We start from the raw sequence: 26,555 nt of genomic DNA, 5'->3' as shown, positions 1-26,555 counted from the left end.
AGCCTCCCCCACCCGGGGATCCCACGGCCGGTCCATAAGAGGACGCGCCCGCTTGGAAAGCCAGCAAGGGGCATGGATGGGGATGGGGTCCCAAAGGGATGCAGACCATCCAACGCCAGCATGGAGGGGAACTCCTTGCAGTTGGCGACACCGGTGGAATCGGTAACGCAGATCTTCCATAGGTTGGCAAAATAAGTGGCCGTGGTGATGACAGTGCCATCGATGGTGGAGACCTTCCAGTAGTCGGTGGGCAGTGTGGAAGACACTAGCACCCAGCCCGAGATGGAGACTACGAAGGCGACGATTTCCAAGGCCGTGCTAGCCATGCTGGGCTGCAGCGGCGCTCTCGCTGGTTCCCGATCCCGCTGCGGCGACCCCCGCGCGCCCAGCCCCGAGGCTCCGCCCCCGGTCACCGCCTCCGTCCCGCCCACTGGGCACTTGAGGGCACTGGAGGACCCGCACTCACACTACTGTCAGGGCACCCAGAGCGCGCGGGGAGGTCTGGGGGTACCTCCTGGGTCCCCCGCCCCCAGCAGCTGGCCCGTCGTCTGCAATCGCAAAGCCCTCAGACCAGTGCTCCCCCCTGAGCCTGAGGTTCCCAAATCTCCCACAGGCGAGCCGCGGAAACCGGCTCTTTTATTGGTGCTGTCCAGGGACAACCAGATGTGGACAGCCTGCTGCGCCTCCCACCGAGCCACCCCCGACTCAGCCCTACCCGCGGCAAATAGCTTGGCTCACTGGGTGCCTTGCAAAAGCAGAACAGAAACAACTTTGGTGTGCCCTGAAAAGAAACGGTATGGTAACGCAGCCTCGCTTTGCTGAATGCAAACGGCCAGTGTGCCACGCTTGTTTGCGTGACCCTGTTTGGCTAGTGAAGAAGGGCGTACTGGGACTGAAACTGGCCTTCCCCTTAAAATTCAGTTCTCTTCCGCCTAGTGGTATGTGGAAAGTATTAATCAGGAAGCTCGGGCCTAATTGGGAGGTAGCCGATGAGCCCGGCTCAAGTTCCAGGGAGCCCCGTGAGGGTCTTGGCTAATTACGGCATTAGATATTGGGCTGTCATTTGACTCATTTTCCCCCCAGAGCTACACACTTTCAGTTTGGGGAGTCTGGTCTGGGAGGGTTCTGAAGCAAGAGAGAGATGTCTATGAATCTTTGCTCAGTTGTGTGTGCGTGTGTATGTGTGCGTGTGTGTGTGTGTGTGTGTGTGTGTGTGTGTGTGTAGACCAGAGAGCAGCCCCTGGTGCCGTCTACTTTGTTTAGTGAGACATGGTCCTTCTCACTGCGACTTGTCTTTCAGATTGGCCTAGGCCCCTTCCGCAAGTCTCAGGGATTCATTCCCTTTCTTTGCCTCCCTCCCCAGCTGTACACAGCGGTCTGGCCTTTTACAGAGGGGCTGGGGATCCAAACTCAGGCTTTACTGATTGTGTATCTCCCCAGCCCTTCTCGACTTTTGTTTTTATCTTGTTTGTGTGAGTGAGAGAGAGTATTATGAGTGTGTGCATAGTGTTTGTGCATGTGTGTGAGTGTGTGCACAAGTAGGTGAGAGTGTGTGGGCATGTGTGTGCGGCTTGTGTGTGTGTCTGTATGCATGAGTGTGTGAGAATATGTGTGTGTGTGTGCTGTGCGAGTGTGTGTGTGCTGTGCGAGTGTGTGTGTGCTGTGCGAGTGTGTGTGTGTGTGCAGATCAGAGTTAGACATTAAATATCAACCTTTATGGCTGTTCACCCTATTTTCTGAGACAGGGTCCTTCACCAAACTAGGAGCTCAGCATTCTAGCACACTGCCTGGCTAGTGAGCTCTGAGGTTGCTGTCATGATCAGCTTTTACAGAGGTGCTGAGAAGCTGAGTCCAGGCCCTGCTCTGACTGAGCTCTCTCCCCAGCCCCCACCAGCTTAAAACAAACAAACAAAACCCACTCTAACTTTCCCGCCTAACTGAAGAATAAACTTATCCATTCATCTTTTCTCTGCTGTCTCAAGATAAACACAAAGATCAAGGTGTCCTTCCAGCTCCTGAGGTCACAAATCTGGGCATCAATGAGAGGACAAAGACACTGGCTTCATTATGGGCTTATTATATTGTCCATTAAAGTTCTTGCAGTTCTTGGTGTGACCTTTCAGGATCTGCTTCTTGCCAAAAGTAACCAGAGGTCTACAACACATAAATAAGCCAGCTACAAAGAAGCAGGTTCCTAGTGGAGGCTCACAATCTCCTGCAGAGCTCCCATGACCATTTGTGAAGAATGTAGCTGCTTGTTGCCTTTCTTTAACCGAGTGAAACACAGTGAGACCTGAAATGACTGTGTGGCCATGAAGTGGGCGGGCGCAAAGCTGGACGCTGAATTACTAGAACCTGGGCTTGGGAAGGACCAGAGGAAGGAGATGAGTTCTACTAGTCCTTGTCAGTCTATTTACAGAATAATATTGAGAGAATGCTCCACACTCCAGGGCCCAGGGTTTAACAAGGTATCTATTATTGTTTTGTTTTAATGACCCCTTTGGACACATTTTCAATATTGAACTCAAATCCATCCCTGCCTGATTTCTACCCAATGCTGCAATCTGAGCTATGAGGAAACATCAGACTCTTTTTCTTGGCTGTGCAGCCTCAGGTAGGTGATGTGCTTGTGTGTGCAGTCTCATGGCTGTGGAAGGAATGTGAGGGTGAGCATGGTTTGGTCAGTCGGCAGCAGACATAGGTACCTCCTGTTCTGGCCTTAAGCTCAACTTGACCCAATGTGTTACTCGGGGTTCACTGGTGGGTCAAGCTTCAGAGCAAAGTTTGTCATCTCCTGTTTACTCACATCAGCCCCCCTGGAGTAGTGACTGCAAAGTGTCCTCTGTTCTTTTTTTTATGATCTCCCATGAAACACTCCCATCTCTGGGTTCCTGCCCTTTGTCATAGTTTCATGTCAAATTTCTTCCTGAACCCCATTCCTGATCTAATTTTGTATTTTGAGCCTGGATATTCTCTGTGACGTTGGTTAAAATTAGTATTATCCAAATTACTTTTTTGTCCTTGATCACAGGCTTTTTGCTCTGTCTTGATAATTTGTTAACCATCTCTTGTTTTTACTTGACAGAACAATGGCACAAAAATATTTTGATAAGAAAAAATGTTTAGCGTTGTGGTTATACCTCTCCTAGGTTCATGTTTACCAAGTGGTTGGTTGTAAATTCCACTATTTGGCTCCAGAGGCACACTGTTTTAAAGTTATAACTGTGGAAATTGTTTCTTGTTCTCTCTCTCTGAAAGTTAAAAATGTACTATATTTCTGTCTATTGCACTTGAGAGAAACAACCCACCAATCACAAGCTATGCAAACAAAGCTTCCAGAGGCAAGGAGTTGTGAATTTCAAGGGAGAACTCCACGTACTCCTGGCCCTGCCTTACCACATTACTCACTAATGAAGCCAAAACCTCCAGGGTAGCCCAACTCTCCAAGCTCCCGGTAGAAGCTAGTTCGGGGACCTCAGCTCCAAGAGGCAGAGACTAGTGAATATGTGTACAAACAGTTTAACATAACAGATGGTGTGGTGTGTATTAGGGAGAGAAAGAAGATTAATCTCCTTGTTGAAAACTTAAAAATAGAAATAGTCTATTACTGTAGAGATTGCGACATAGTTTTAACTTAAAACAAGTGGGAAGTGCCACAAACAATCCATAAATTACATCAGGACAGCAGTGCTGTTAGTTCCTGAGCCAGGGTCGTCACGCCTGTGGACTTGACTGATGTTTTTTTCGCTTTTATTCTTTGCCCTTGCTGTGAGATTGGACAATGTTAAGCTCCCTAGACTACATTACAGATGTACTGTAAAAAGTTACAATTTTTTTGAGCCCACAAAAATGGAAAAATACTTTTTCTAATGGCTAAAGACCAGTATGTAATGAGTCAAGCATTCAGTTTAAATGTTTTATACCTAAACGTTCAAAACAATGTAGTCAGAATGTTGTTGATGGCATTACAGAGAACTGTGTAATCTAACATAAAAATATGCAGAAAATGAAAATGGACCACACAGAGGGTATTTAAGAAGAAAGATAAATGTCGCTTTAAGATTATGTAGTTCCAAATAACCTTTGTATTTTCACTAGGATTCAGCTCTCTGACACCTTCATTTCACCATTCTTAAGTGTAAACATGATTTTATCAAGAAAATCGCCTTTTCTAGTGAATTCAGTGTAACATCTTAATCATAACGTTCTCGTTAGAAAGTATCCTTGTCTACTCCAAGGAGCTCTAATTGATGTATAAATCACACATTCTGCTTGAAGCTATTTTACCCACTGAAACACAACATCTTTCCCGCTCCCGAGGCCTTAGTATTAAAAGTGATTGGTGTGGTATTATTGTGGTCATTAAGGAAAAATAGAGGGTTCCCCCCACCCCCAAACTCCAGTTGTTCAATGGGAGTGAAAACCTGTTTGGCCAACTGAACGAGAGATTTGCAGAAATTCTTGACTTGAGATTCAGTTCACCTGCCAGAGAACACAGCTGTGCCTTTCACCACAGCTCAAGGATTTTCTAAGCATCAAGTTTGGTTTCAGTATACATTAGCGCCTTCCTAGATTCCAGTGAGGTTGCATGCTGTTAATCAGCTGGAAAGAAACGGAAGCCCCAAATGAAAGTGTGAGCTAAACAGCTATTTAGCAACCAAGTGTTGTTACAAAGACCTGGTAACAAAGGGACTAAAGCCACAACTATCATTAGAATAGTGTATCTGTGTTCTTCTCCCTCACGTGAGTCACCCTTGGTGTTCTATGTAAGTTCTGTGATGCTTGGAGTCTACTTAGTGTAAAGACTCAGTGACAAGAGCGCTCAGGGAGTAAACACTTCTATCCATGCACCGATACACACTCATACACATATGTAGTCACGTGTACACCACTGCACATGCAGGGACATACACATACATCTGCTCTCGTTTTTACTTTGCTGCAACTTGGGAGCACACCAACCGCTTTTGCTTTCTTTTTTCTTTTTTCTTTTTTCTTTTCTTTTTTTTTTTTGCCTCTGAGGCCAGACCCACTCATGAATTGCTTCCTGGACCTGTTACAGTTGATGTTTTTATCTCGAGATTTGCTTTTCGGGCGTCCATTTGAAACACACATTTCCATTCATGACACACCTTGGGAACATTTGGATTCAGCAGCTCCCAGCTGAACACTCTTCCCGTTTGAAGTGCCTCTCACTCTGGGGTACTAGAAACTCCCGACCTTGTAGGACAGGATGACTTCCTGCTGTTGGCCAATGAGCATAGGATGTTCTAACTCAGTTCACTCACCCAGGTAGGGCCAGCAATTAAGTGTTTATGTTTCTGAACAAGTCATTTTTTCTGATTATTTACAGCTTCTTTATTTATAAAATGAAGGAGTTTCTATGATCACTCCCTCACCCCTTTGAATGTTGATCACCCCCTTTTAGTGTTGGAGCGCCCGAACACTTCCAACACTAAAAGGCTCCCAGGTTTCCATCCAATTATCCATGGATAATATCAACAAGAAAAGGACCAGGAGCTTCCATTGGTACCCTCACCACATCACTCTGTAGCCCCACCCACACTCTCACACTCACTCTAGCCCCACCCCCACCTTCACTCTAGCCCTACCCCCACCCTCACATGTCACTCTCTACTCCACTCCCACTCCTCACCACATCACTTTATAGTCCCTCCCCCTCACCACAACATTCTAGCCCCATCCCCACCCTCACATATCACTTTCTAGCCTCATCCCCACTGTCATACATCACTCTCTAGCCCCACCCCAGTGTAAAGGAAGCTGTTGTTATAGATGGGGGGTGTATGGACAAGAATCTTAAAAAGAAAACCTATGTATGTATCTAGTCCTACGTTCTTTTTTCTTAATATTAGAAACATGGTAAAGCATGGTAGTGCAATGTACTTATAAAAGTATGTGATGAGGATGGATGGAGGGCAGACTATGGACATAAGCAGAAATTCCGTCTCTTGCTGTATCTTCATCAGCATCACTTCTTTATATCACAGTAAAGAAAATGGCTTCCTTCAAGGTCTTGTGAAGATTAAACACAATGTAGCCAAAGGTCTGGGATGTGATAGATAAAAACAAGGGATGCACGTCTATGTTCACCCCACTCTGAGTCTGCCTGATCTTGTCTGGATGCTGATTGGTTTGCTCATAGAGCTTCTCTCTGAAAGTATATGATTACATCTTCTGTCAGGATGGTGTTGCTCGGAGCTGGAGATGAGGATCAGTGGGTAGAGGGATTGCCCCGCATGCAGGAGTCGCCAGTGTCACAAAAATCCTGGCATGAGGCCAAGACTGCCTCCAGACTCCGTCTCAAAAAATACAAAAAGAAAATAATATTGATTAGATATACACCAACAGTAGGTGGACGTGGATGGATTATTTTGCAAATTTTAAACTAAAAAAAGGCAAAAAGTGTTGAACTGCCAACAAAAAAGAGGTTGATGCCAAGAGCTAGAGAAGAAAGATACCAGGAAGCAGATGGGCAGGGCCAAAGGGAGGGGCCAAAGGAAGTTAGGAGAAGGGAGGAGAAAAACTAAGCTCAAATGAGCGTGGAAATCATTTAGATTGATAGGAAGAAGGGAGAACTCTTCACAGCCCTGGGTTTTCTGTATTATAGATGATTCTTTTCAGGGTGTGTGTGTGTGTGTGTGTGTTTGTGTGTGACAGAGACACACACAGAGACACTGACAGAGACAGAGAGATTACTCCTGGGCAGCAGTAGCTGGATAAATAGCCAGGTTTATTCTACAGTCTACACCCTTTATTGAGAAATTGCCTCCTACCATGACAGCTCCCTGTAACTCACGCAGTAACTCATTCTATGCATACTAAGTGTAAGAACAAACACACAAACCTGAGTTAAATCAATTCCAGCTAACCCAACTTAGATTAATTTTTTTTTTCAGGAAAATCGTTTTCATAAGTAGAAGTATTTGAACAGGTGCCCAGCGTCCTTACTTAATTTCAGCACATTGAGTTGATTTTGCAACAGGTGAATTGAAGTTCACCAGTGTGCCTCACTGTAAGTGATGCTTCTTCACTATGTCAGGAGCAGTTTTATGAGTGTACACACACACACACACACACATACACACACACACACACACACACATACACACACATACACACATACACACACGCACGCACATACACACACGCACACACACACATGCACACACACAAACACACACATGCATACACACACACACACATGCACACACACATGCACACATACACGCGCACACACACATGCACACACACAAACACACACACGCATACACACACACACATATGAACTTTTCTTCAGCTACTCTGTGGCACCCAGGTCTCTCTGCTTTGAGTTCTGGCCACCCTCTCAGCTAACACAGCTGACCTGAAGAGGTTTGCTTAGCCACTGAGCCCTCCCTCCTGCCCCTGGCTCTCCTGAAGGCACGACTCTGTAGCAGGTCTTGTTCACTGTGCTATAAAAGCTCCCCTCTTCACATTGCTTTCTGGTGATTATTGGTTTGATTTGGTTTCTGAGACAGGATTTCTCTGTGTAGCTTTGGTTGCTCTGTAGATCAGACTGGCCTAGAACTTGGAGATCCACCTGCCTCAGCCTCCCAAGTGCTTAGACTAAAGGTGTGCCGTGCCACAGCGTGGCTGAAATTTTGACGTTTTTAAACCAGCTGACCAAGACACACTAAAATCTAAGAGGAAAGGTCGTATTAGATGTTAGGTGCCTTTTTGCTTGCCTATTTATTTTTGTTAGTGCCTGATCTATAGTCTCCTTTCAGTTAAGTGCAGCTGCCCTAAATGTGCTAGACACACTTTACAGAAATGGTTCATTGAGAAGATAAGGCCATGAGAGACTGGTGAACTTCACTGGCCCTGGGGCGGGTCAGCTAGCTGGGCAGGGGAGGACGGCGGCATGAGATGTGTAGTCCGGTGGTGACTGCTGGAGACTAAGGACGTTGGAATTCCTCTCATGGAGGACAGCGTTCTAACAATCTGAAGTTCACTTCACTTTGCCCTCACTTTGGAAATAGCATCAGTCATCCACTGAACAAATCCAGCATGCGTTTATTGTGTGCCTACAGCTCCAGCACCCTTCCACACTAGGGCGGGGAACCAGACAACCCCCTGCCCATGTGTACCTCATGTTCCACTGGGGAAGCCAGAGATGGTTAAAAACAAAGCTCATTCTATTCAGACTATTAGGTCATATATGCCAGAGAGAAGGGAAGATGGGGGGGAGGGAGAGACAGAGAGAGAGAGAGAGAGAGAGAGAAAGAGAAAGAGAGAGCGCTGTGGGAACAGAGCTATGAACTGTGTGTATAGAGAAGGAGCGTGGTGACTATAAAAGTCTCCAGTGGCCATGGAAGCCATCCCTGATGACGTTGAGTAAAGAAGTGATGACCAAATGTGTCTGTAGACTCTTCAGGAGGAACATTCTGGACAGGGGAGCTTACTGCACTTGCCTGAATAATTCTGGATTTGCCACTGGAGCGTCTACAATAAGGAGAACAGAGGATGAATGGGAGGGGTGGAAGACGGGGCCAGTGAAGAGACAAATATGAGGTGCTGGCAGCATGTCTGTGCATCTGCATATCCTCGGTCTGACGATGTGTCTGTTTGTGGGTGATAAGAATGCATCATGTATGTGCATGCATCTGTATGCATGTGTGTCCACGTCTGTGTTGTTCTTATGGTGTCTGCCTGTTTGTCTATGTATCCATGTCTCTGTGTGGCTATGTGCAGATACCGGCTTGTACTGCTTGTGCCCAGCTCTATAATCACCAAGCACACCATTCACTCTCACTCAGGGTGTCACGGGCAGACTTTGATTACCTCTGAGATGAGGTGTCTAGTGCGTTTTGGAACTAACCTGGAGTTGCCAGAAGGGGGCAGGATAGACCCAGGGGCAGAGGGACCGATTAGGGGAGTGGGATGGGAACGAAGGGTCTAATCTTGAGTTTTGATGTCCTTTGAGGGTTGAGATGACTGAATTTGCTAAGCCGTTGGCTGAGGTGCATGAAGGAGGATGGTAGAATCGTGTCAGCCTCAGGAGGGATGGTGATGTTGGCTAAGAGGAGGGAGCCTCTAGAGAAGCAGGACTGAGTGACATCAGGAATTTAGTCTCAGAAACACAGACTGTGAGACCCCAGGAGACATGAGAGGAAACACCAAGAAGCGGGGTGACCCTCCACATACACATCTGGAAAGAGCTTGGGTGAGCAAGGCACATTTGTGGTTGTCTGGGTTCGGTAAAAATCCACAGGACAAGCCAGATCCTCTAGGGCTGCATAAAGCAGAGAAGGGCCAGGTCCATCTCCCATCTCACAGCCAAGACGAGAGAACTGACAGAAAACACTGTCAGGCCAGAGTATATGAGCAAGAGAAAGCCCAGGGTAAGAACTTGTGACCGTGTGAGGAAGATGATCTACGGGGGATCACATGGGGCCATTGATATGGCCAGGCATGTGGAGAAGGACACACAGCTGGGACTAAAGAGGACACCATCTAGGTCCCAATTAACCTTGACTAAAGCTGCCTCAAGAGAGAGGTTGGGGTGGTCCCTTTTTGAGTAGCTCAGAGGGATGGAGCACATAGGAGGAAATGAGTCTCTTTTAAGGGAAGAGGTAAAAAGGGTTGGAGTGTAGGGGTCATGGAGAGCTTGTGTGTGTGGTGAGTGTGTGTGGTGAGTGTGTGTGGGTGTGAGTGTGTGTGTTTGTGTGGGTGTGAGTGTGTGTGGGTGTGAGTGTGTGTGTGGTGTGAGTGTGTGTGGTGAGTATATGTGTGTTTGTGTGTGTGAGTGTGTGTGTGTGGTGTGAGTGTGTGTGGGTGTGTGTGGTGAGTGTGTGAGGGTGTGTGTAAGTGTGTGTGGGTTTTAGTGGGGGTGAGTGTGTGTGTTTGGGTGAGGGCCTTCTGCTTTTCAATGATGTTTTCAGATAATTTTTTTTTTTAAGATGTTCTTTATCTATGCAGCTGGGATCCTGCCCCAGGGTATACATTCCTTGGAGGTTCCTAAGGGCAGGGGCCACAGTTGGCCATAATCATGGAACCGGTCCATTTAGTCTGCCACAGAGAACGGCCGGACACACAGCCCAGCTCCTGGTGGAGAACAGTTCAGATGCAGCTTTTTCTTCCCAATTCCCACCCACTGCACTTTGCACGATGATACTTTAATTTGGAGTCATTTAAAACATAATAAGATGGGAATTTGATTGCTCTAGAATGCTAGAGTTAGAAAGAACTCTTCAAGGTTGTTTAATTTAGTATTTTCAGGTGAGGAAACCAGAATCCACAGGCGACTTCTTAATGCATATTATGTCATCAACTATATATTGGAATCGACTGGATTGACATTTACATATGTCCATTCTTTCAAAAAGTGTGAACTTGAAAACTTATCTGAGCTCAGTGCTGGAAAAAAGTCAGACTCACCGTAAGCAAGATTTAAATAACATTTGAACGTTGAAGGCTGTCATTCCCCTCCCAGATATAATCCTGCTGGTAAAATCTTTGTAAGCATGGGCTTACGCCATGGTTCAGCGAGTAAAGAGACTGAGGCAGAAGTGGGAGGATCTGAATCTGGACCCCCCCACCCCACAACCTATGTGAAGCCAGGTGGAGCCTGGTTACTTTTATGGCAACGCTACACAAATTAAAGTCTTCAGAGAGGAGGGGACTTCAATTGAGAAAATGCCTGCATAAGATCCAGCTGTAGACAAACATGTAAGGCAGTTTCTTACTTTAGTTATTGATGGTGGAGGGCCCAGCCCATGTTAGGTAGTGCCACAACCCTGAGCAGGCGGCCCTGGTTCTGTAGAAAGCAGGCTGAGCAAGCCAGAGGAAGCAAGCCAGTAAGCAGAACCCCTCTATGGCCTCTGCATCAGCTCCTGCCTCCAGGTTCCTGCTCTGTTTGAGTTCCTATCCTGACTTCTTTCAGTGATGAACAGTGATGAGGAAGCATAAGCCAGTTGAACCCTTCACTACTGTGATGGTTTGTATATGCTTGGTCCAGGGCGTGGCACCATCAGGAGGTGTGGCCTTGTTGGAATAGGTGTGCCACTGTGGGCATGGGTTTTAAAACCCTAGTCCTAGCTGCCTGGAAACCTTCAGATAAAGATGTAGAACTCTCAGCTCCCCCTGCACCATGCCTGCCTGGATGCTGTCATGCCTTGATGATAATGGACAGAACTTCTCAATCTGTAAGCAAGTCCCAATTAAATGTTTTCCTTATAAGAGTTGCCTTGGTCGTGGTGTCTGTTCACAGCTGTAAAACCCTAACTGAGACACCTCTGGTCTGATACCTCCCCAAGTTGCTTTGCTCATGGTGTTTCATCACAGCAACAGTGATCCTAACTATGGAAGTACCTATGGCAAAATGGGAGGCCAAGTCTGGAACGCTGGGAAGCTCATGAGCCAGCTAGCCTAGCAAACACAGCATCGAACAAGAGACTGTTTCAAACAAGAACGACATCAGAGGTCCCTAGGAGGATGCGTGGCCCCTTGGTGCAGAGCCAGCCGACTCTGGATGACTGAACAGTAACCCGGAAAAGGAAACAGCTATGGGCTGAATGCCTATGACGCGGTAGAAAAGAGATGTGCCCCTCTGTGGTTCCGAGCAATGGCTGTTTCTGTTTGATTTAGGGTTGTGAGGGTTAAGAGCTGAAGAAGAAAGGGAACGTAGAGTTTTACCTGTGATTATTATGAACGCCACGCCCCTAGGACGCGGTGGTGGCTGGGGCTGGGATGAATCTTCCTAGCAAGAAATATGCCCGACGCCAGCAACTTCCCCACACAATTTGTCTGTCTGTGTAATCCTCTGGTGTTTACAATGGCTTTTTCGCACCACCAAGAACACAATATGAAAGGTTATATTGTAATTCATTTGGCACAGTCTATACAGCAGCCCACGAAATTTGGTTAAGCAGCCTGAATGCAGATCTGTGTGCCCTCCAGACTCTCGAGTCCCCATACTGTGCGGGAGAAAAGCAAAGGACAGCACTCTGCTATATAACCTACTTGCTTCCAGATGTGACTAAGAGGAGCAAAAAATTAAAATATGGATACCAGATAAATGGGATATTATAACACGCGATAGTAACTGAACTGAGTTTTATTAGTCAAAATGATAAATGACTTAAAATATTGGACGGAACATTAAGTGTAAACTTTCAAAATACCTCCTGTCATTGTCTAATTTGTGTTCTTTGTAAATAATATTCTATGAATAAACACTTTCTATCTATAATCTTGTTATGAATATGATGTCATTTATATTTTAAATATACTTCTAACTCAGAAATTACAGCTTTTTCTTTTGAAAAAAAAATTGTTTTTTGAGACAGGGTTTCTCTGTGTAGCCCTGGCTGTCCTGGAACTCACTCTGTAGACCAGGCTGTCCTTGAACTCAGAAATTCACCTGCCTCTGCTTCCTGAGTGCTGGGATTAAAAGCATGTGCCGCCACGGCTAGGCTTTTGAAAAAAAAAATCCTTACATTTATTTGTTTATTCATTTATCATGGGCACATACACAGGATAGAGTTCAGAGGACGGCCTCTGGGAGTCATTTCTTTCCTTCTGCCATGTGCTGTTTCCCACGGACGGGAATCAGACAGCGGATCTTGGCAGCCCAGAAAAGTGACACTTCTTTTTCCTCTTTATATCTGTTTTTACAACATGGATATAAGTCCTAAGCCTGCTTGCCCAGACCTCTGGAAATTCTCTCTCTGGCCTTCTCTTCTAGGAGACACGGAGTTTGTGCTCACACACACACACACACACACACACACACACCACATATACACACATACACACACTCACACACCACATACCACACACACACACCACACACATACCACTACCACACACACACACACACACACACACAAACACACACACACACTCAAGTACTCATACGCACAGGTATACGTGTGCTCACTGTTGAGTGTACCAGCTTTCTTACCTCGGTTTCAGACACCATGGCTCTCTGACTTCCTCTTACCCATCTCCTCCTCAAATTGGCTGCCGAGAGCTCCGTCTTGCCTGCTCTGTCAGCCTGTCTCTCAAGTTCCCATAAAATTTCCTTGAGTTTCCACCTGAGTCTGTTTTGTTGTTGTTTGGTTTGCTTTTATTATTATTTTTTTTAATAACAAGAATAGGGAATCTACAGGAGGGGGCCTGTGCCCTCAGGTGACAATTCTGGAATCACACGATGAATTTAGTGCTTTGGAATTGGCTGCTTAGAATCTGCCAGAACAGCTATGTGGGAGCATCTCCTACAGGTGAGGGTTGAGGTACCAAGGTGGCAGTTTCTTGTACCTCTTTTTCTATGAGCCAGTGATTTCTAACTTTCAAGGAATTTATGTATCGTGTATAAGAAAAGAAAGTCAGTTACACCTACTTAAATGACATAGATCTTAAATGACATTTATCTTAAATGGCATTGATCTGTTCTTCAGAGCACTTGGAAAGTTCTGGATGCCTCTTGGTCTCAAGGCAGGGTCTCACATAGTTCTTCCCGGCCTCAAACCCACTCTATAGATGAAGACAAACTTACACTTCAAATCCTCCTGCTTCCCCACCCTGAATGCTAGGATCGTGAGCATACACAAGCTTGTCTGGTCTGGGTGGTGTTGGGGCCTGAGCCAGGCTTTGCAAACGAACGCTAGGCAAGCACTCTGCAGACCAAGTGTGTTTCCTGAAGGATGGGTTTCAGAGTCTATGCATGCTAATATTTGCCTTGCCTGCTCCTGAACAAACATGACCATGGCCCTTCATTGCCATAGCTATGACTATGACTGTGACCTTGGCCTCGAGATTCATGTATTGGTTAATGAATGCATCCCACACGCTTCCAGTGCAGTATTTAGCTTCTAGGAAAACCGTGGGGAAGATGAGCCGTACGTTTGACTGTTTTGAAATCACACTGCTTTTTAATTGTGCGCATTCTAATGTAAATAGTCCCTGCATAGATGAAATAGTGGCTTTTTCTATACCATCACATTTACCATGTGCCCTGACTACTATGATTGTAAAGAGACAAGCATGAGTCCCATTTTTACATATGAGAAATATAAAAGAAGCGGTAATACTTCTCAATCACTGAACTTTGGCATTCTGAGTGGAAATAGCATGGCCCAGCATTATTTTCTCTTTGGGGGTGTGTGTTGGGAGGGGGTGGGGATGTTTTATGGACACGTTCATGTGGGCGTTGTGGCAGACAGCGGTTGATCCCAGAGGCATCTTCTGCAATCGCTCACCTTTTCTTTTTTGAGGTAAGGGTCTATCACTGAACCTGGAACTCATTAATTTGACTGGGGTGGTTGGCCACTGTGCTCTCTGCATGTCTCTGACCTTGAGTTCCGGGTTATATGCAGGTGATGGCACCTGGGATTTCAGTGGGCCATGGGGACCTGACTTAGGTCTTCATGCTGTGTTCTCCCGTAGTTCCTTCTCTTGCTGCTGTGGTAAAATGCTAGGGCAAGAGCAACTTTCCAGAGAAAGGGTCTGTTTGGCTCATGATTCCAGGCTGTAGCCGGTTGTAACAGGGAATCACAGTGGCAGGAACTAGAAGGAGCACCATATTACATCCAAAGGAAGAAAAGGCATGGGTCTCTGCATGCTATCTCCATTTTATGCAGCTCAGAGAACGGTCCCGGCCACGGTGAAGATGGGTCCCCCTCATCAATTAACTTAATCACTCAAAAACATTGTCAGAAACAAAGCTTAATCTAGACAATCCTTCCCAGGACTGGGATTTAATGAACCTGAAATTTATCTTCTCTCTTTCCCTGCCTCGTTATTAGGAGTTTAGAGCTCTGGCATGCCTAACTGTGGAGGGGGAAATAAAGACAGTGAGAGGGCATGGCTTCCTTCTGCTCTTCAGTGACAACAAAGGAAAACCAATATGGAAAGGGGGGAGAAAAGGGAAAGATGAAGAGGAGGGAAGAAGGCTCAGTCTGATGCAGAGCCAAGATGGTGAAAAGATGACAGAGTGTGAGCACACATAACAGAGTGTGAGCACACATGACAGAGAGTGAGCACACATGATGGAGTGTGACCACACATGACAGGACAGAGTGTGAGCACACATGACAGAGTATGAGTACACAGGACAGAGTGTGAGCACACATGACAGAGAGTGAGCACACATGATGGAGTGTGACCACACATGACAGGACAGAGTGTGAGTACACATGACAGAGTGTGACCACACATAACATAGTGTGACCACACATGACAGGACAGAGTGTGAGTACACATGACAGAGTGTGAGCACACATGACAGAGAGTGAGCACACATGACAGAGTGTGACCATACATGACAGGACAGAGTGTGAGTACACATGATGGAGTGTGAGCACACATGACTGACAGGACAGAGTGTGAGCACACATGATGGCATGTAAGCAGACATGATGGTGAGTACACGTTACAAAGGGTGAACACACACAATGGTGTATGCACACATGACAAGGTGTGAGTACACAGGACAAAAGGTGAGTACACATAATGGTGTATGCATGTACACATGATGGCATGTGAGCATACATGACAGAGTGTGAGCACACATGAAGGAGTATAAGCACATATAATGGTGTGTGTACATAGGATGGTGTATGAGCATACATGACGTAGTGTGACCACACATGATGGAGTGTGACCACACATGACAGGACAGAGTGTGAGTACACATGACAGAGTATGAGTACACAGGAGAGAGTGTGAGCACACATGACAGAATGTGAGCACACATGAAGGAGTATAAGCACATATAATGGTGTGTGTACATAAGATGGTGTATGAGCACACATGACAGAGTGTGACCACACATGACAGAATGTGACCACACATGACAGAATGTGACCACACATGACAGAGTGTGAGCACACATGAAGGAGTATAAGCACATATAATGGTGTGTGTACATAAGATGGTGTATGAGCACATATGACAGAGTGTGACCACACATGACAGAATGTGACCACACATGACAGAATGTGACCACACATGACAGAGTGTGAGCACACATGAAGGAGTATAAGCACATATAATGGTGTGTGTACATAAGATGGTGTATGAGCATACATGACATAGTGTGACCACACATGACAGAGTGTGACCACACATGACAGAGTGTGAGCACACATGAAGGAGTATAAGCACATATAATGGTGTGTGTACATAAGGTGGTGTATGAGCATACATGACGTAGTGTGACCACACATGAGCAGACAGGAGAGTTGGAGTCCTGAAGAAACCTCACAGTGCTATAGAGTTTGCGCCCCTACACACACTGGCTGTTCCCCCCACTGATGTCCATTCACTCATATTGGCCTTTTGAAAACTAAGGCAGGAGCCTACGATGTGTCACTCCAAAGCCCCCGTCTCTCTAACAAGAAGGAAAGGAGACACAGAGTGCAGGGAGCTTGGTTTACTTTGGGCACACAGCCCGGTTTTCTTTAGCTCTATTGTAGAGCCGTGGCACCTATGTTTATTTTCATGGCTGGAATCAAGCACTTTTTAGAAGGTCCCTCAGCAGGTTAATAACAGAGCTCAATTTAGCATGCACAGCTGCTGACTTCTCAGTTGTGGCCCTGGGCCACTGGGCCACGTGGCCAATGTGCCTGGTGTTCCAGGTCACACACTTGTCAACAGCAGGGTGCTTCCTAAGCCCATTGTTGTGAAGAAGTTTTATTAAGCATAACTTGTAAGAAAGACTGAACTCCCAAGCCTTGAAACCTTCAAAAACTACTGCCTAACTCCCTCAGTTCCAAGTGAGCAAGTATCACATAGGAGTAAGAAACTGGTGGTGTTGATGTCAGTAGACAAACCCGATACCTACCTCCCACGCCTGCAGCCAAACTTTGCCCCACTGTCACTGGCATCTAAAGCATGTATTTCATAAAGTAAATAATCCAGACATACATGAAGTAGTGGTGTTAAGACCATAGGTGTGGCATGATTGTATCTTCCCAGATAAGAAAAGCAACCACCTTTAAGAATGAAGCCCCGCCTCCACCCCACCCCCAACCCCGCTTCTACTTCTCTATACAACAAGCGCACTCTATAACTAAGGATAAAGTTGAACTTCTGATTCTCCTGTTTCCTCCTTCTGAGTTGAGACACCATGCCTGGTTTTATTTTGTGCTAGCCAAGCACCAACCAGGAGCTCCATTCTTGGGCCCCTACCTTTGTACTTTTTAATTTAACTCTTATTTTTTAGAGGCAGGGTCTGACTGTGTACTCATGGCTGGGACGACGCTCTGCATGAAGCTCAGGCTCCTGAGCGTGGGGACTGCAGCTGTGTGCCACCACACCCAGCACTGTCTCCCATTTATCAGGGTCACTCTCCAGCATGTCAGCTCTGTGTATCCTTTTTCTTATATTTCAGAGGATGTGGCTTAAATGTGAAGTGTCTCCACGGAGTTACACCTCTACTTGGTGACTACTGTGTTACAAGGTTGCTGTCCTGTTAATTTCTGCCTGAATGGTATCCATACCTTGCTGTCATTATAGGCCTATATATGGAGCAGAGGCTCACATCCTGTGCTTTTTTTGTGGGGAGAAGTTCAGGGCAGCAACGCAAATCAGTCAACAGACAATGTTTTGGCAAAATCCTACATACAGTTACTTTCATTGACTGGAGTGAGAAATCAATCAAAATGGCTTATTCCCCTAGGTGAGGGTCCATTGTATCCATGTGCCAGGCAGGCATGAGTGCCAGGTGGAGAAGCCTGAGTTCAGAATTTAACCCAGTCACAGAAAGAAGAATCAGGCAAGCAAAATAAAATACTACAAAAACAGCAACAAAACAACAAAAAACACGGGACCTTTCTATTTGGAGCTGCCATTCTGGGGAGTGAATTTTTTTAAACCCTAATTCCTAAGTTTTACCTTAATTCAGACCTTTTGTGTATAGGATTTGGTGAGATGAATTTCTGCTGAGTAAGGGATAGTTCAAACACGTTGCTGTAGTGTAGCATGGCTCCCCTTTGTCTGTCCTCCCATCTCCACAATGTGCATTTATGTCATGCCATCCCCTTCACTAAATGCACACAAGTCATGAGAAGACACAGGCACCACAGAGACTAGAGACGGAAATCTACGTACCCCTCCCTTTTATCAGCCAATGCTCCCTATGTGAGGACAGAGCTCTACATACTGTGTGTGTGTGTGTGTGTGTGTGTAAGAGAGAGAGAGAGACAGACAGACAGACAGACACAGACACAGACAGACAGACAGAGCCTGAGATGTGAGCAATCTTAGTGATGGGTGTGTGTGTCTGCATGTGAGTGTGAGAGACAGAGAGACAGAGTCAGAGACAGGGACACAGAGACACAGACACAGAGATCTGTAAGCCCTCCTATGAAAACCCTGATTAAACTTTAACTACCTTATACAAAGTCTGAACTTGATCAGTTCATGGAACATCCTATGAGCTGTGTTAGAGTAGAAGCAACCTCGAGTTAGGCGACTGTACACACACATTTGGTGTTTCATTTAAAGTATCCTATCTTAGTTTGATTTGGTTACCCCAAACAGAAACCCCTTATCTTAAGCCTATTTCTCTACCTCAGTTCCTTTCTGAGTCTGCTCTAAAGAAGCAAAGGGCTTTTAACTCGGCCTCACAGACAGGAATGATTTCACACACGTGTCACACGCAAAGTTATAGCAACTACACGATTTAAACATTGGCATGAGCAACAAAATTTCATAAGTTACTGATATTATCTCTTCATGAGAAATGTGCACCCTCTTTTGGGTAAAAACCTCTAAGATGTTTAAAAGCGGTCTTTAAAAGAATGAATTAAGGGCTTAAAATAAACATGGTTTGGTTTCAGAGGCCGTGGGAAAGGTGGAGAAGTGGCAGATAGGGCAGTGAGGAGCCGGGGTTCACGGGGCTGCCAGGCAAAGCCAGGACTGTAAGCAAAAGGAGCAGTGTGAAGGGGTCCAATCACAGCTCTGTGGTTTCGATTAAAAGACTTTAGGGAATAGTATCCAGCGCTAAATTATAGTGTTCACTGGGACCAACATGTTCTAGAAAACAATGGTTTAAAAGCACCACAATGAAATCTCCCAAATGTCTCTGCATCTCCAGACTGTGATTTCTGCCAGGGAAGGAAGAGACTGCCACTCGGTGATCTTTCTGGATGGATAAAGCAGGTGGGATGAACCGGTGTCTTTGGGGTTTAGGACAATACACAGATGCATTTAGAATATCTTGCGGAACCTCACAAAGAAAGTTCTCTGTGGTTCCTTTCCAAGAGTGATGAAGTTATCTGTAACAGGACCTCCCTCCAGCCTGCTCGGCACACAAGACCCCCATCCAGCCTGCTCTGCACACGGCCCGCTACTGTTAGCAGAACCGCCCTCCAGCCTGCTCTGCACACGGTCCACTACTGTTAGCAGGACCGCCCTCCAGCCTGCTCTGCACACGGCCCACTACTGTCTGGGTCCTGGTTGCTCTCTTTGCATTGGCATACCACACACATGACAGCAGCATGGTGCTATCTGTCAGTGGGCTTTCCCACTTTATCTTAGGTGTCCTTGCTGCACCGGCCCCTCTATTTCTCCTTTATATAAAAAAATACTTCCAGCAGTTCCCATGGCCCTATTAATATTTTCTTAATTAAAATATTAATATTAATATTTTCATAATTAAAACATTAATATTAATATAATTAAAATATTAACATTAGTATTTTCTTAATTAAAATATTAATATTAATATTTTCTTGTATATCTGTTTATTTTGTAAGTTCATAAAGTCTTTAAATGCTTGAATTTTTACTGTATTTATTTTTACTTATCTTTTGGAAATGGGGTTCTGTTAACCCAGGCTGGCCTTAAGCTTGCCTTTTTATGTATCCTAGGATGATCTTGAATTCCTGACCCTCCTGCCTCCATCTCCCAGGTGGGAACGGTTACAGGTACGTATCCTATCCCTGACCAGCTCTACAAACACTATCTTTAATGCTGACATGAAAACACAGGCAAGGGATGTGAACAGAAACCAATGCTAGGAAAATAGCTAAAGCCTACTGACTAAAGACTGCCGGAGAAGCACCGTGCCCAAGTGCTCCCTCTGGGTGACAAGTCATTATGGACTGGTTCTACTGCTCTCACAGAATAGCCCTACTGTGCTGCGCAGCCGTGGAACAAAGGACCCTGTCTACTCTTGTTTCCAGTGTATGTCCATGAGGAAGCAGACTGGCGCTGGGGCTGCCACTTCAGTGTAGTGCAGGAGAAGAGAGTCTGCTACGCTGAATCAATAGTTAGGGAGGGATCTGCGGAGGCAGTAAGAGGATGAGGAGAGGTTAGACCTGGGCTAGCTGCTGGCGCTTCGCTCATAGCCTGAGTTGTGCTTCGCTTCTCTGTTTGTTTGCTTGTTTGTTTGTTTTTGTAGCTATTCAATGAGAGTGTGGTCTCTTTAGTGAGAATATGGCTGAAATGTCTCATCTCCTACAGGCAAATCATACATACAGTGCCTGGCTAGTGATACTTTCTTTCTTCCTTTGTTTTGTTTTGTTGAGACACAGTTTCCCTGTGTTATATTGGGTGTCCAAGAACTTACTATGTAGACCAGGCTGGCCTCAAACGTACTGAGACCCTCTTGCCCCTGCCTCCTGAGTGCTGGGATTAAAGTCGTGTGCCACCATGGCCAGCCATGACCGTTTCTTAATTCATATGACCTAGGGATTTTTTTCCTACCTTTTTGTGCTGCTAGAAGAAAAACACTAGCTTAATGTATCCTTCAGTGAAAGCAGAAAATTAAAGATTTGTTGCCAAGCCTCAGTAAAAAGCAATTCTGTATCATGCACAGGAGAGTGTGTATCCAAAGAAATCAGTTATTGCTCTCTCTCTTTCTCTCTCTCTCCCTCTCTCTCTCTGTCTCTCTCTCTCTCTCTCTCTCTCTCTCTCTCTCTCACACACACACACACACACACACACTCTGTCCTTTTCCTTTGTGTGTGTTACTTTTCTGATACTATAATAAAATACCACGACTAAGGCTACTTATAGACAAAAAGACTTTCCTTTGGCTTACAGGTCCCGAGAGACGAGTCTGTCATGGTGAGGAGGAGACTTGACAACAAGCAACAAGTCTAAAAGCAGCTGGAGGAAAATGCTAAGAGCCCACATCCTACACCACAGGCCCAGTCAGAGAGAGCAACTGTCTCGTTGTCTCCCAGAGACATCGAGCATCTGTAGCTCTAAAATATGAAAGATTTCTATTTTAGGAATTCAGCTTCCATATTGCTAGTTAACCACACTGTAATCCTATTTTGAAAGGGGGGGGACTAAAATGCAAAATAGCTACATCACTGCTAGTGTATTTAAATTCTCTATATTTTGAAAGATGGCCCATTTCCTCTTACTGATGCCTGATACAGTTGAGTAGGTGAAGACCTTTTCCAAGAACATAGCGTATGAACTTAGGTAAGTAGCTTCCTTTATATTTCATTTGAGAAGACAGAAGAACAATCCTGTGACCCTTCCCTACTATAAGAGACCATTGTAAAGTTCAGTGTATGTCAAGGAAATATTTCAATGGATAAAATAATACTAAAAACATATGCAGGAGACAGTTGATCTACCCAAGGGTTTTTTTTTAAAATGCGTGGGTAGCAGGCGTCATCTTCTTTGTAAACGCTCATTCTCCTTTATGCAACGTCTGAGTCCTATTTGCTAGAATGAAGTCCTAGAGCAACAGTCTTCCTTGGCCCAGGGACTCAGGCTGATAGATGGGAGGGAAGAAGTGGCTGAGGCCACCTAGGTGGCTGCCCCACCACGCCCTCCCTTTCAGGTGGATTTGCAGCTTGACTCTCTGGTAATTCAACACCCTGTTTCCTTCCCGTAGAGATCGCATGACTGCCTAAAACGTGCCCCGAGTCTTTGTCTCATGCCATTCATAAATATTGTGGCTTAAACAAAGACCTTTCACATCTCACAAGTCCCCAAATAAACAGCAGCTCTGGAAATGTCAGAGAGCATTCAGAGCACAGGAAGTGGGTTCTGTAAAGGGGATTGGAACCATTCACGCCTTGTTCCGTGACAACTTCCGGCAGCGCCCACCCATCCTCCCACCCTCTTCCCCTCCCCCCTATACCCCCATCCTACAAACTGAGAAGAAACAACTACAGGTGCCTGGCATCATGAACCTGTTGGTGTGGGTGAGGACTAAACATCGTTTTATGCAGATAGCTGGATGGCCTACTAAGCAGGATTTATTCACTGTTAAGTCCTCTCAAGTTAACGATGTTCAATTCCAGGTTTGAGGCTAGGATAATTAATAAGATTTTCTTTACTATCTTTTTTTTTTCTTTAAACTATTTTTCTGAGACAAGTACCCTTTTCGTTTTCCAGCCTGGCCTCAAACTTGTGATCCTCCTGCCTCCACCCCTTGAATGCATGAGCCACTAAGTCCCACTCCTGCCATCATTATTAAAAGCAATACCGGAACAAGGGTATTAAAAAATTTATTTGCATATTTGTGTGTGCACACAGACAACTACACACCACTACAGTATGTAGTTCAGAGAACAATATGCAGGGATCGCTTTTCTCCTTCCACCTTGTGGGGTCCTCGGGTCAGTCGATATGACACGGTGCTGGCGGCAAGTGTCTTTACATACTGAGCCATTTCCCTGCCCAAATCACTTCTATGCATAAGCTAGTCCTGAGCGAGAGATAAGAACTACCAAGTCAAGGAGCAATATTAAACTCAAAGTCACTTGAAACTATTGTAGAATTGTGCTGTAGTTAGAATGGATTATTTGTCTATAAACTCTAGAGGTGCCCTGTGCTTTCTTCAAAAAGAATTAGTGTGGTGTCACAGAGAAGTTGTGTAAGAAATTAGTGTCCTACAAAGGGCTTTTGGGAAATGGGAAAGGACCCATGTGTGCATGAATGCACCTCCTGAAGCCAAAAATAAAAAAAGTTACAGGAAAGTCAGGTGACTAAGTTATTCCAGCCTAGAGGCAGACTCGTGAGGATGCTAAGAGCCTCAAAGGAGTGGAGTCCCCGATGCCCTTGACCGCGCATACAAAACTGCATGTTAATAAGGCCAGTGGGTCTTAATTCCTTCCAAACCCTGTTTTCTAAGTTACATGGCACATTCTTTTGAAGGAATTCTCTTTAGTCATTTCAGTTAGTTGGAAGTCCCACTTCCTCTGAGAAATATTCCATGAGATCTGGTGGAAACTATTCATAAAGGGAAAGAAAGCCCTGATAACTTACTGGCCAGGGAAGTCAGTCAGCAAAAGCAAGAAGAGATCTGGGGAACTCCTGTAAGTTTTTCTTTTGATCTTTTCAAGATGGGGGGGGGGTGTCTCATCTTACCTCCAACTCCTACCGAGCCAAGGGTGACCTGAAACTCCTGCTCCCTTTGCTCTATCTCTTCAGTGCTGGGACTTCAGGCCTGTGACGCCATGGCTACTTTACATCAGGCTGAGCTGGCCAGGGCTTTGTGTACACTAGGCAAGTAGAGACTGACAGTCCCGCATCCCTAGCCCTGCCTCAATATTTTATGGACTTACTTTTTAATTATAATTTTATAGGAAATGGTGTGCATCTCTCTGATCATTGTAGGAAGCATTGTAGGAGTCATTGTCGACTCCCAACTTAATATTAGTATAGGTCCATATCCCTGGTGGCTTTCTTGTGGCATCAGCCCTTGGTTCTGCTTCCACAAGCTCCACCCTTGACTGATGGGGATGGTCTCCCTGTCCTCAGTTAGCATCCTTCGATATCACTGTCAGTCTTTTGGGAAGAGGAAACCAACACACGTGTCTCTGTTTGGTTTTTGCCTATTGTTAATTTCTTCTTTGAAATTTGTTTTTGGCCGTTGATTAGTTCACTGGCCCAGTTTTTGCTTCCTCCAGCCAGCATCGACATCTTTGCTTGCCACGTCCTGCGTGTGAAAGGCCGCATTCTTCGACACCTCTGTAATGTGACCCACTTGCAAATGTTGGCATTGAAGAGATACAGTCACACAGAGAATGGTTTGATTAAAATATGGAATAAATTAACCGGGAAGCCTTCTGCAAGGTGCCCAGCAGGTATTATGACCTTCAGGTTACTGTGGCTCTTACTAGTCAGTAGCTTAGGCTATGTCCATCAACTACAGCAGAGAGATAGTCTCTAAAGATTTCTTTTACGTTTTGTTTTTACGTTTGTGAGTATGTACGCACAGGTCTCAGTGTGGACATGCGCAAATGAGATTTGCCAGGTCCTCTGGCAGTCGGAAGCATCAGCTCACCCTGATCTGGAGTTACAGGGTGTGAGACACTGGGTACGGGTAGGGGGAACCAAACTCAGGTCCCCTACCATAGCAGTGTGCACCCTCGACTGCTGAGCAGCCTCTCCAGCCCCATCATTTAGATATGTTAATGCATGGTACTTTTTGAAATTATAAGACATCTTCATTATGAAATATCTGCTATACAGCAGTGATTAAGGATATCCTTACACGACAGGTGGGAAAGTCCCTGTTGTTATTCTTAATGGAAAAAAAAAAACTTACAAAAGCGCCAGTGCAGAAATTCCCCTCAGAGAGCCTGTCAAAACCACTCTTGAAGCAAACAGAATTATACGTCTTCCTCCACAAATGTTCCCTGGTGAGGTCAATATTTCTTTTTTTTTTTTTTTGGTTTTTCGAGACAGGGTTTCTCTGTGTAGCCCTGGCTGTCCTGGCACTCACTTTGTAGACCAGGCTGGCCTCGAACTCAGAAATCTGCCTGCCTCTGCCTCCCGAGTGCTGGGATTAAAGGCGTGCGTCACCACGCCCGGCGGGTCAATATTTCTTAAACATGTCACATGACACTTGTGGATCTATTGTCTGAGTGTGGTAATTAGAAACTAAAAGCGTTAAATTGCCGAATTACTTTGGTTATCATTCTAAGAAACATATACTTTTTTTTTTTCAGGGAAGTTCCCTCAATGTGGAGAATTTGCAACACCCAATCCTATAGCTTCGGTTTCTAAGGAAGACAGAACTGACCTCTGTCCTCAAGCCTGCCATATTCTGGGGTTTCAGCAGGTGGCTCTCTGTCCCCTGGAGTGGCCCTGACCCGGGGCCTGAACAGAACCAAGCCCACACTTGCCATTTGCGGGGTGTTTCACTAGTGCTGAAGTGAATTGAGTTGAGTTCCATAGTCTTGCTTAGGACTCACAGCCCTCCTACAGTGGAGACTCACACCAGAGTCGCTCTGTTTGTTTATAGCACTTTTCTTTGTTGAAAACTATTCGTAATGACTGCAGGCTGTAACCCTGTCTCCTGTCACATCATCCTTCAGAGAGCAAGTATCTCAGTCTGTCCCCTCTTCCTTCTCCAAAGCCATATTCATACATGACCAAGGGGAATCATCTCACACTTGAGATAAGACGGTGACCCTAGAATGGCCTTAAATTCATTCCCGACACAGTAGCCAAAGTGGGTGTCCACCTAGCAACAATGTAACTATGTAACACTTTCTCCTTCCCAGTGACTTTGTCTCTTTGTTACCCTCTTTAAAAGGTCACCTACACAAATGATTTTACCTATTGGCTTTAGGGGTAGGACTGGGGGGTGGGCATTCCTGACTGCTAACAAGAGCTTGTTTCTATGGTGTAAATAAGCTACCAACTTGAAGGCCACTTTGTGGCAGGATTTGTGACGTATGGCCATCTACTCCTGAGACCTGTAACAAGGCAGTACTTGAACCCAAGTGTGACTCTCCACACAGGACTTCTCAATCTCTGTGGCTCCCACAGAGTCATCTGTGTACTTAGGCCCTTGTCTCTAATGCACATAAGAGGGAAGATTATTTTTTGTCAATGTATTAGTTATCCAATAAACATCTACCTATTAGTGTTAACAGCATATTCCACGGACAGCCTTTTCATTTTCTTAGCTTCCTTAAGAGGGGGGAAAAGATCTTATTTCTGAGAGTGGGGCTGTCATGGTTTGTATATGCTTGGCCCAGGGAGTGGTACTATTAGAAGGTGTGACCCTGTTGGAGTAGGTGTGTCATTGTGGGCACGGGCTTTAAGAACCTCATCCTAGCTGCCTAGAAGCCAGTATTCTGCTAGCAGCCTTCAAATGAAGATGCAGAACTCTCAGCTCCTCCTGCACCATGCCTGTTTGGTTGCTGCCATGCTCCTACCTTGATAATAATGGACTGAACCTCTGAACCTGTAAGCCAGCCCCAATTAAATGTCCTTATAAGACTTGCCTTGGTCATGGTCTGTTCACAGCAGTAAAACCCTATCTAAGACAGGGGGAATTGCTGTATTTTACTGCTTTTAAAAGCCAAAGAGTCAAACAAGAAAGGAGAGAACCTTATAAGAAGGCTGTGGGGGTGGGGGTGCTAGAAATACGTATGGTAGAGAGAGCGGCATATGCTGCGTGGTAGAATGAGCTTGAAGTTTGAATCCTGCAAAAGGAATTATTTGTGCCTTTATTCATGCGAGCACACATCCTAACTTTTGCTAGAAAAAATGTGAAATTTTCCTTCTTCCCTGAGCCTGACAGAGAGGACAGATGAACACAAATTATTTGCTGAAGG

The 26,555-nt window shown here is 45.4% G+C and overlaps 1 protein-coding gene across 4 annotated transcripts in view; it reads right to left on the bottom strand.

The window, feature by feature from the left end:
* Positions 1–26,555, bottom strand: part of Cldn10 (claudin 10) — an 85,109-nt gene that overhangs the window by 19,144 nt on the left and 39,410 nt on the right. Inside the window, exon 1 of one of the 4 annotated variants that reach the window (XM_029469336.2) lies at positions 107–416. The exons of 2 other annotated variants lie outside the window; for them this stretch is intronic. In XM_029469336.2, the coding sequence (XP_029325196.1) occupies positions 107–326 (220 nt within the window). In that variant the 5' untranslated portion in view covers positions 327–416. Of the gene's footprint in view, positions 1–106; positions 417–26,555 lie in introns of those variants that run through there. One more of the 4 variants, XM_021182087.3, reaches the window with a different exon arrangement.

The sequence above is a fragment of the Mus caroli genome, unplaced genomic scaffold, assembly GCF_978045245.1.
Source record: "Mus caroli unplaced genomic scaffold, Mus_caroli_1 scaffold_12, whole genome shotgun sequence".
Taxonomy (NCBI): Eukaryota; Metazoa; Chordata; class Mammalia; order Rodentia; family Muridae; genus Mus; species Mus caroli.
Note: the sequence above shows the minus strand (reverse complement) of the source record. Positions and strands in the feature narration are given on the sequence as shown.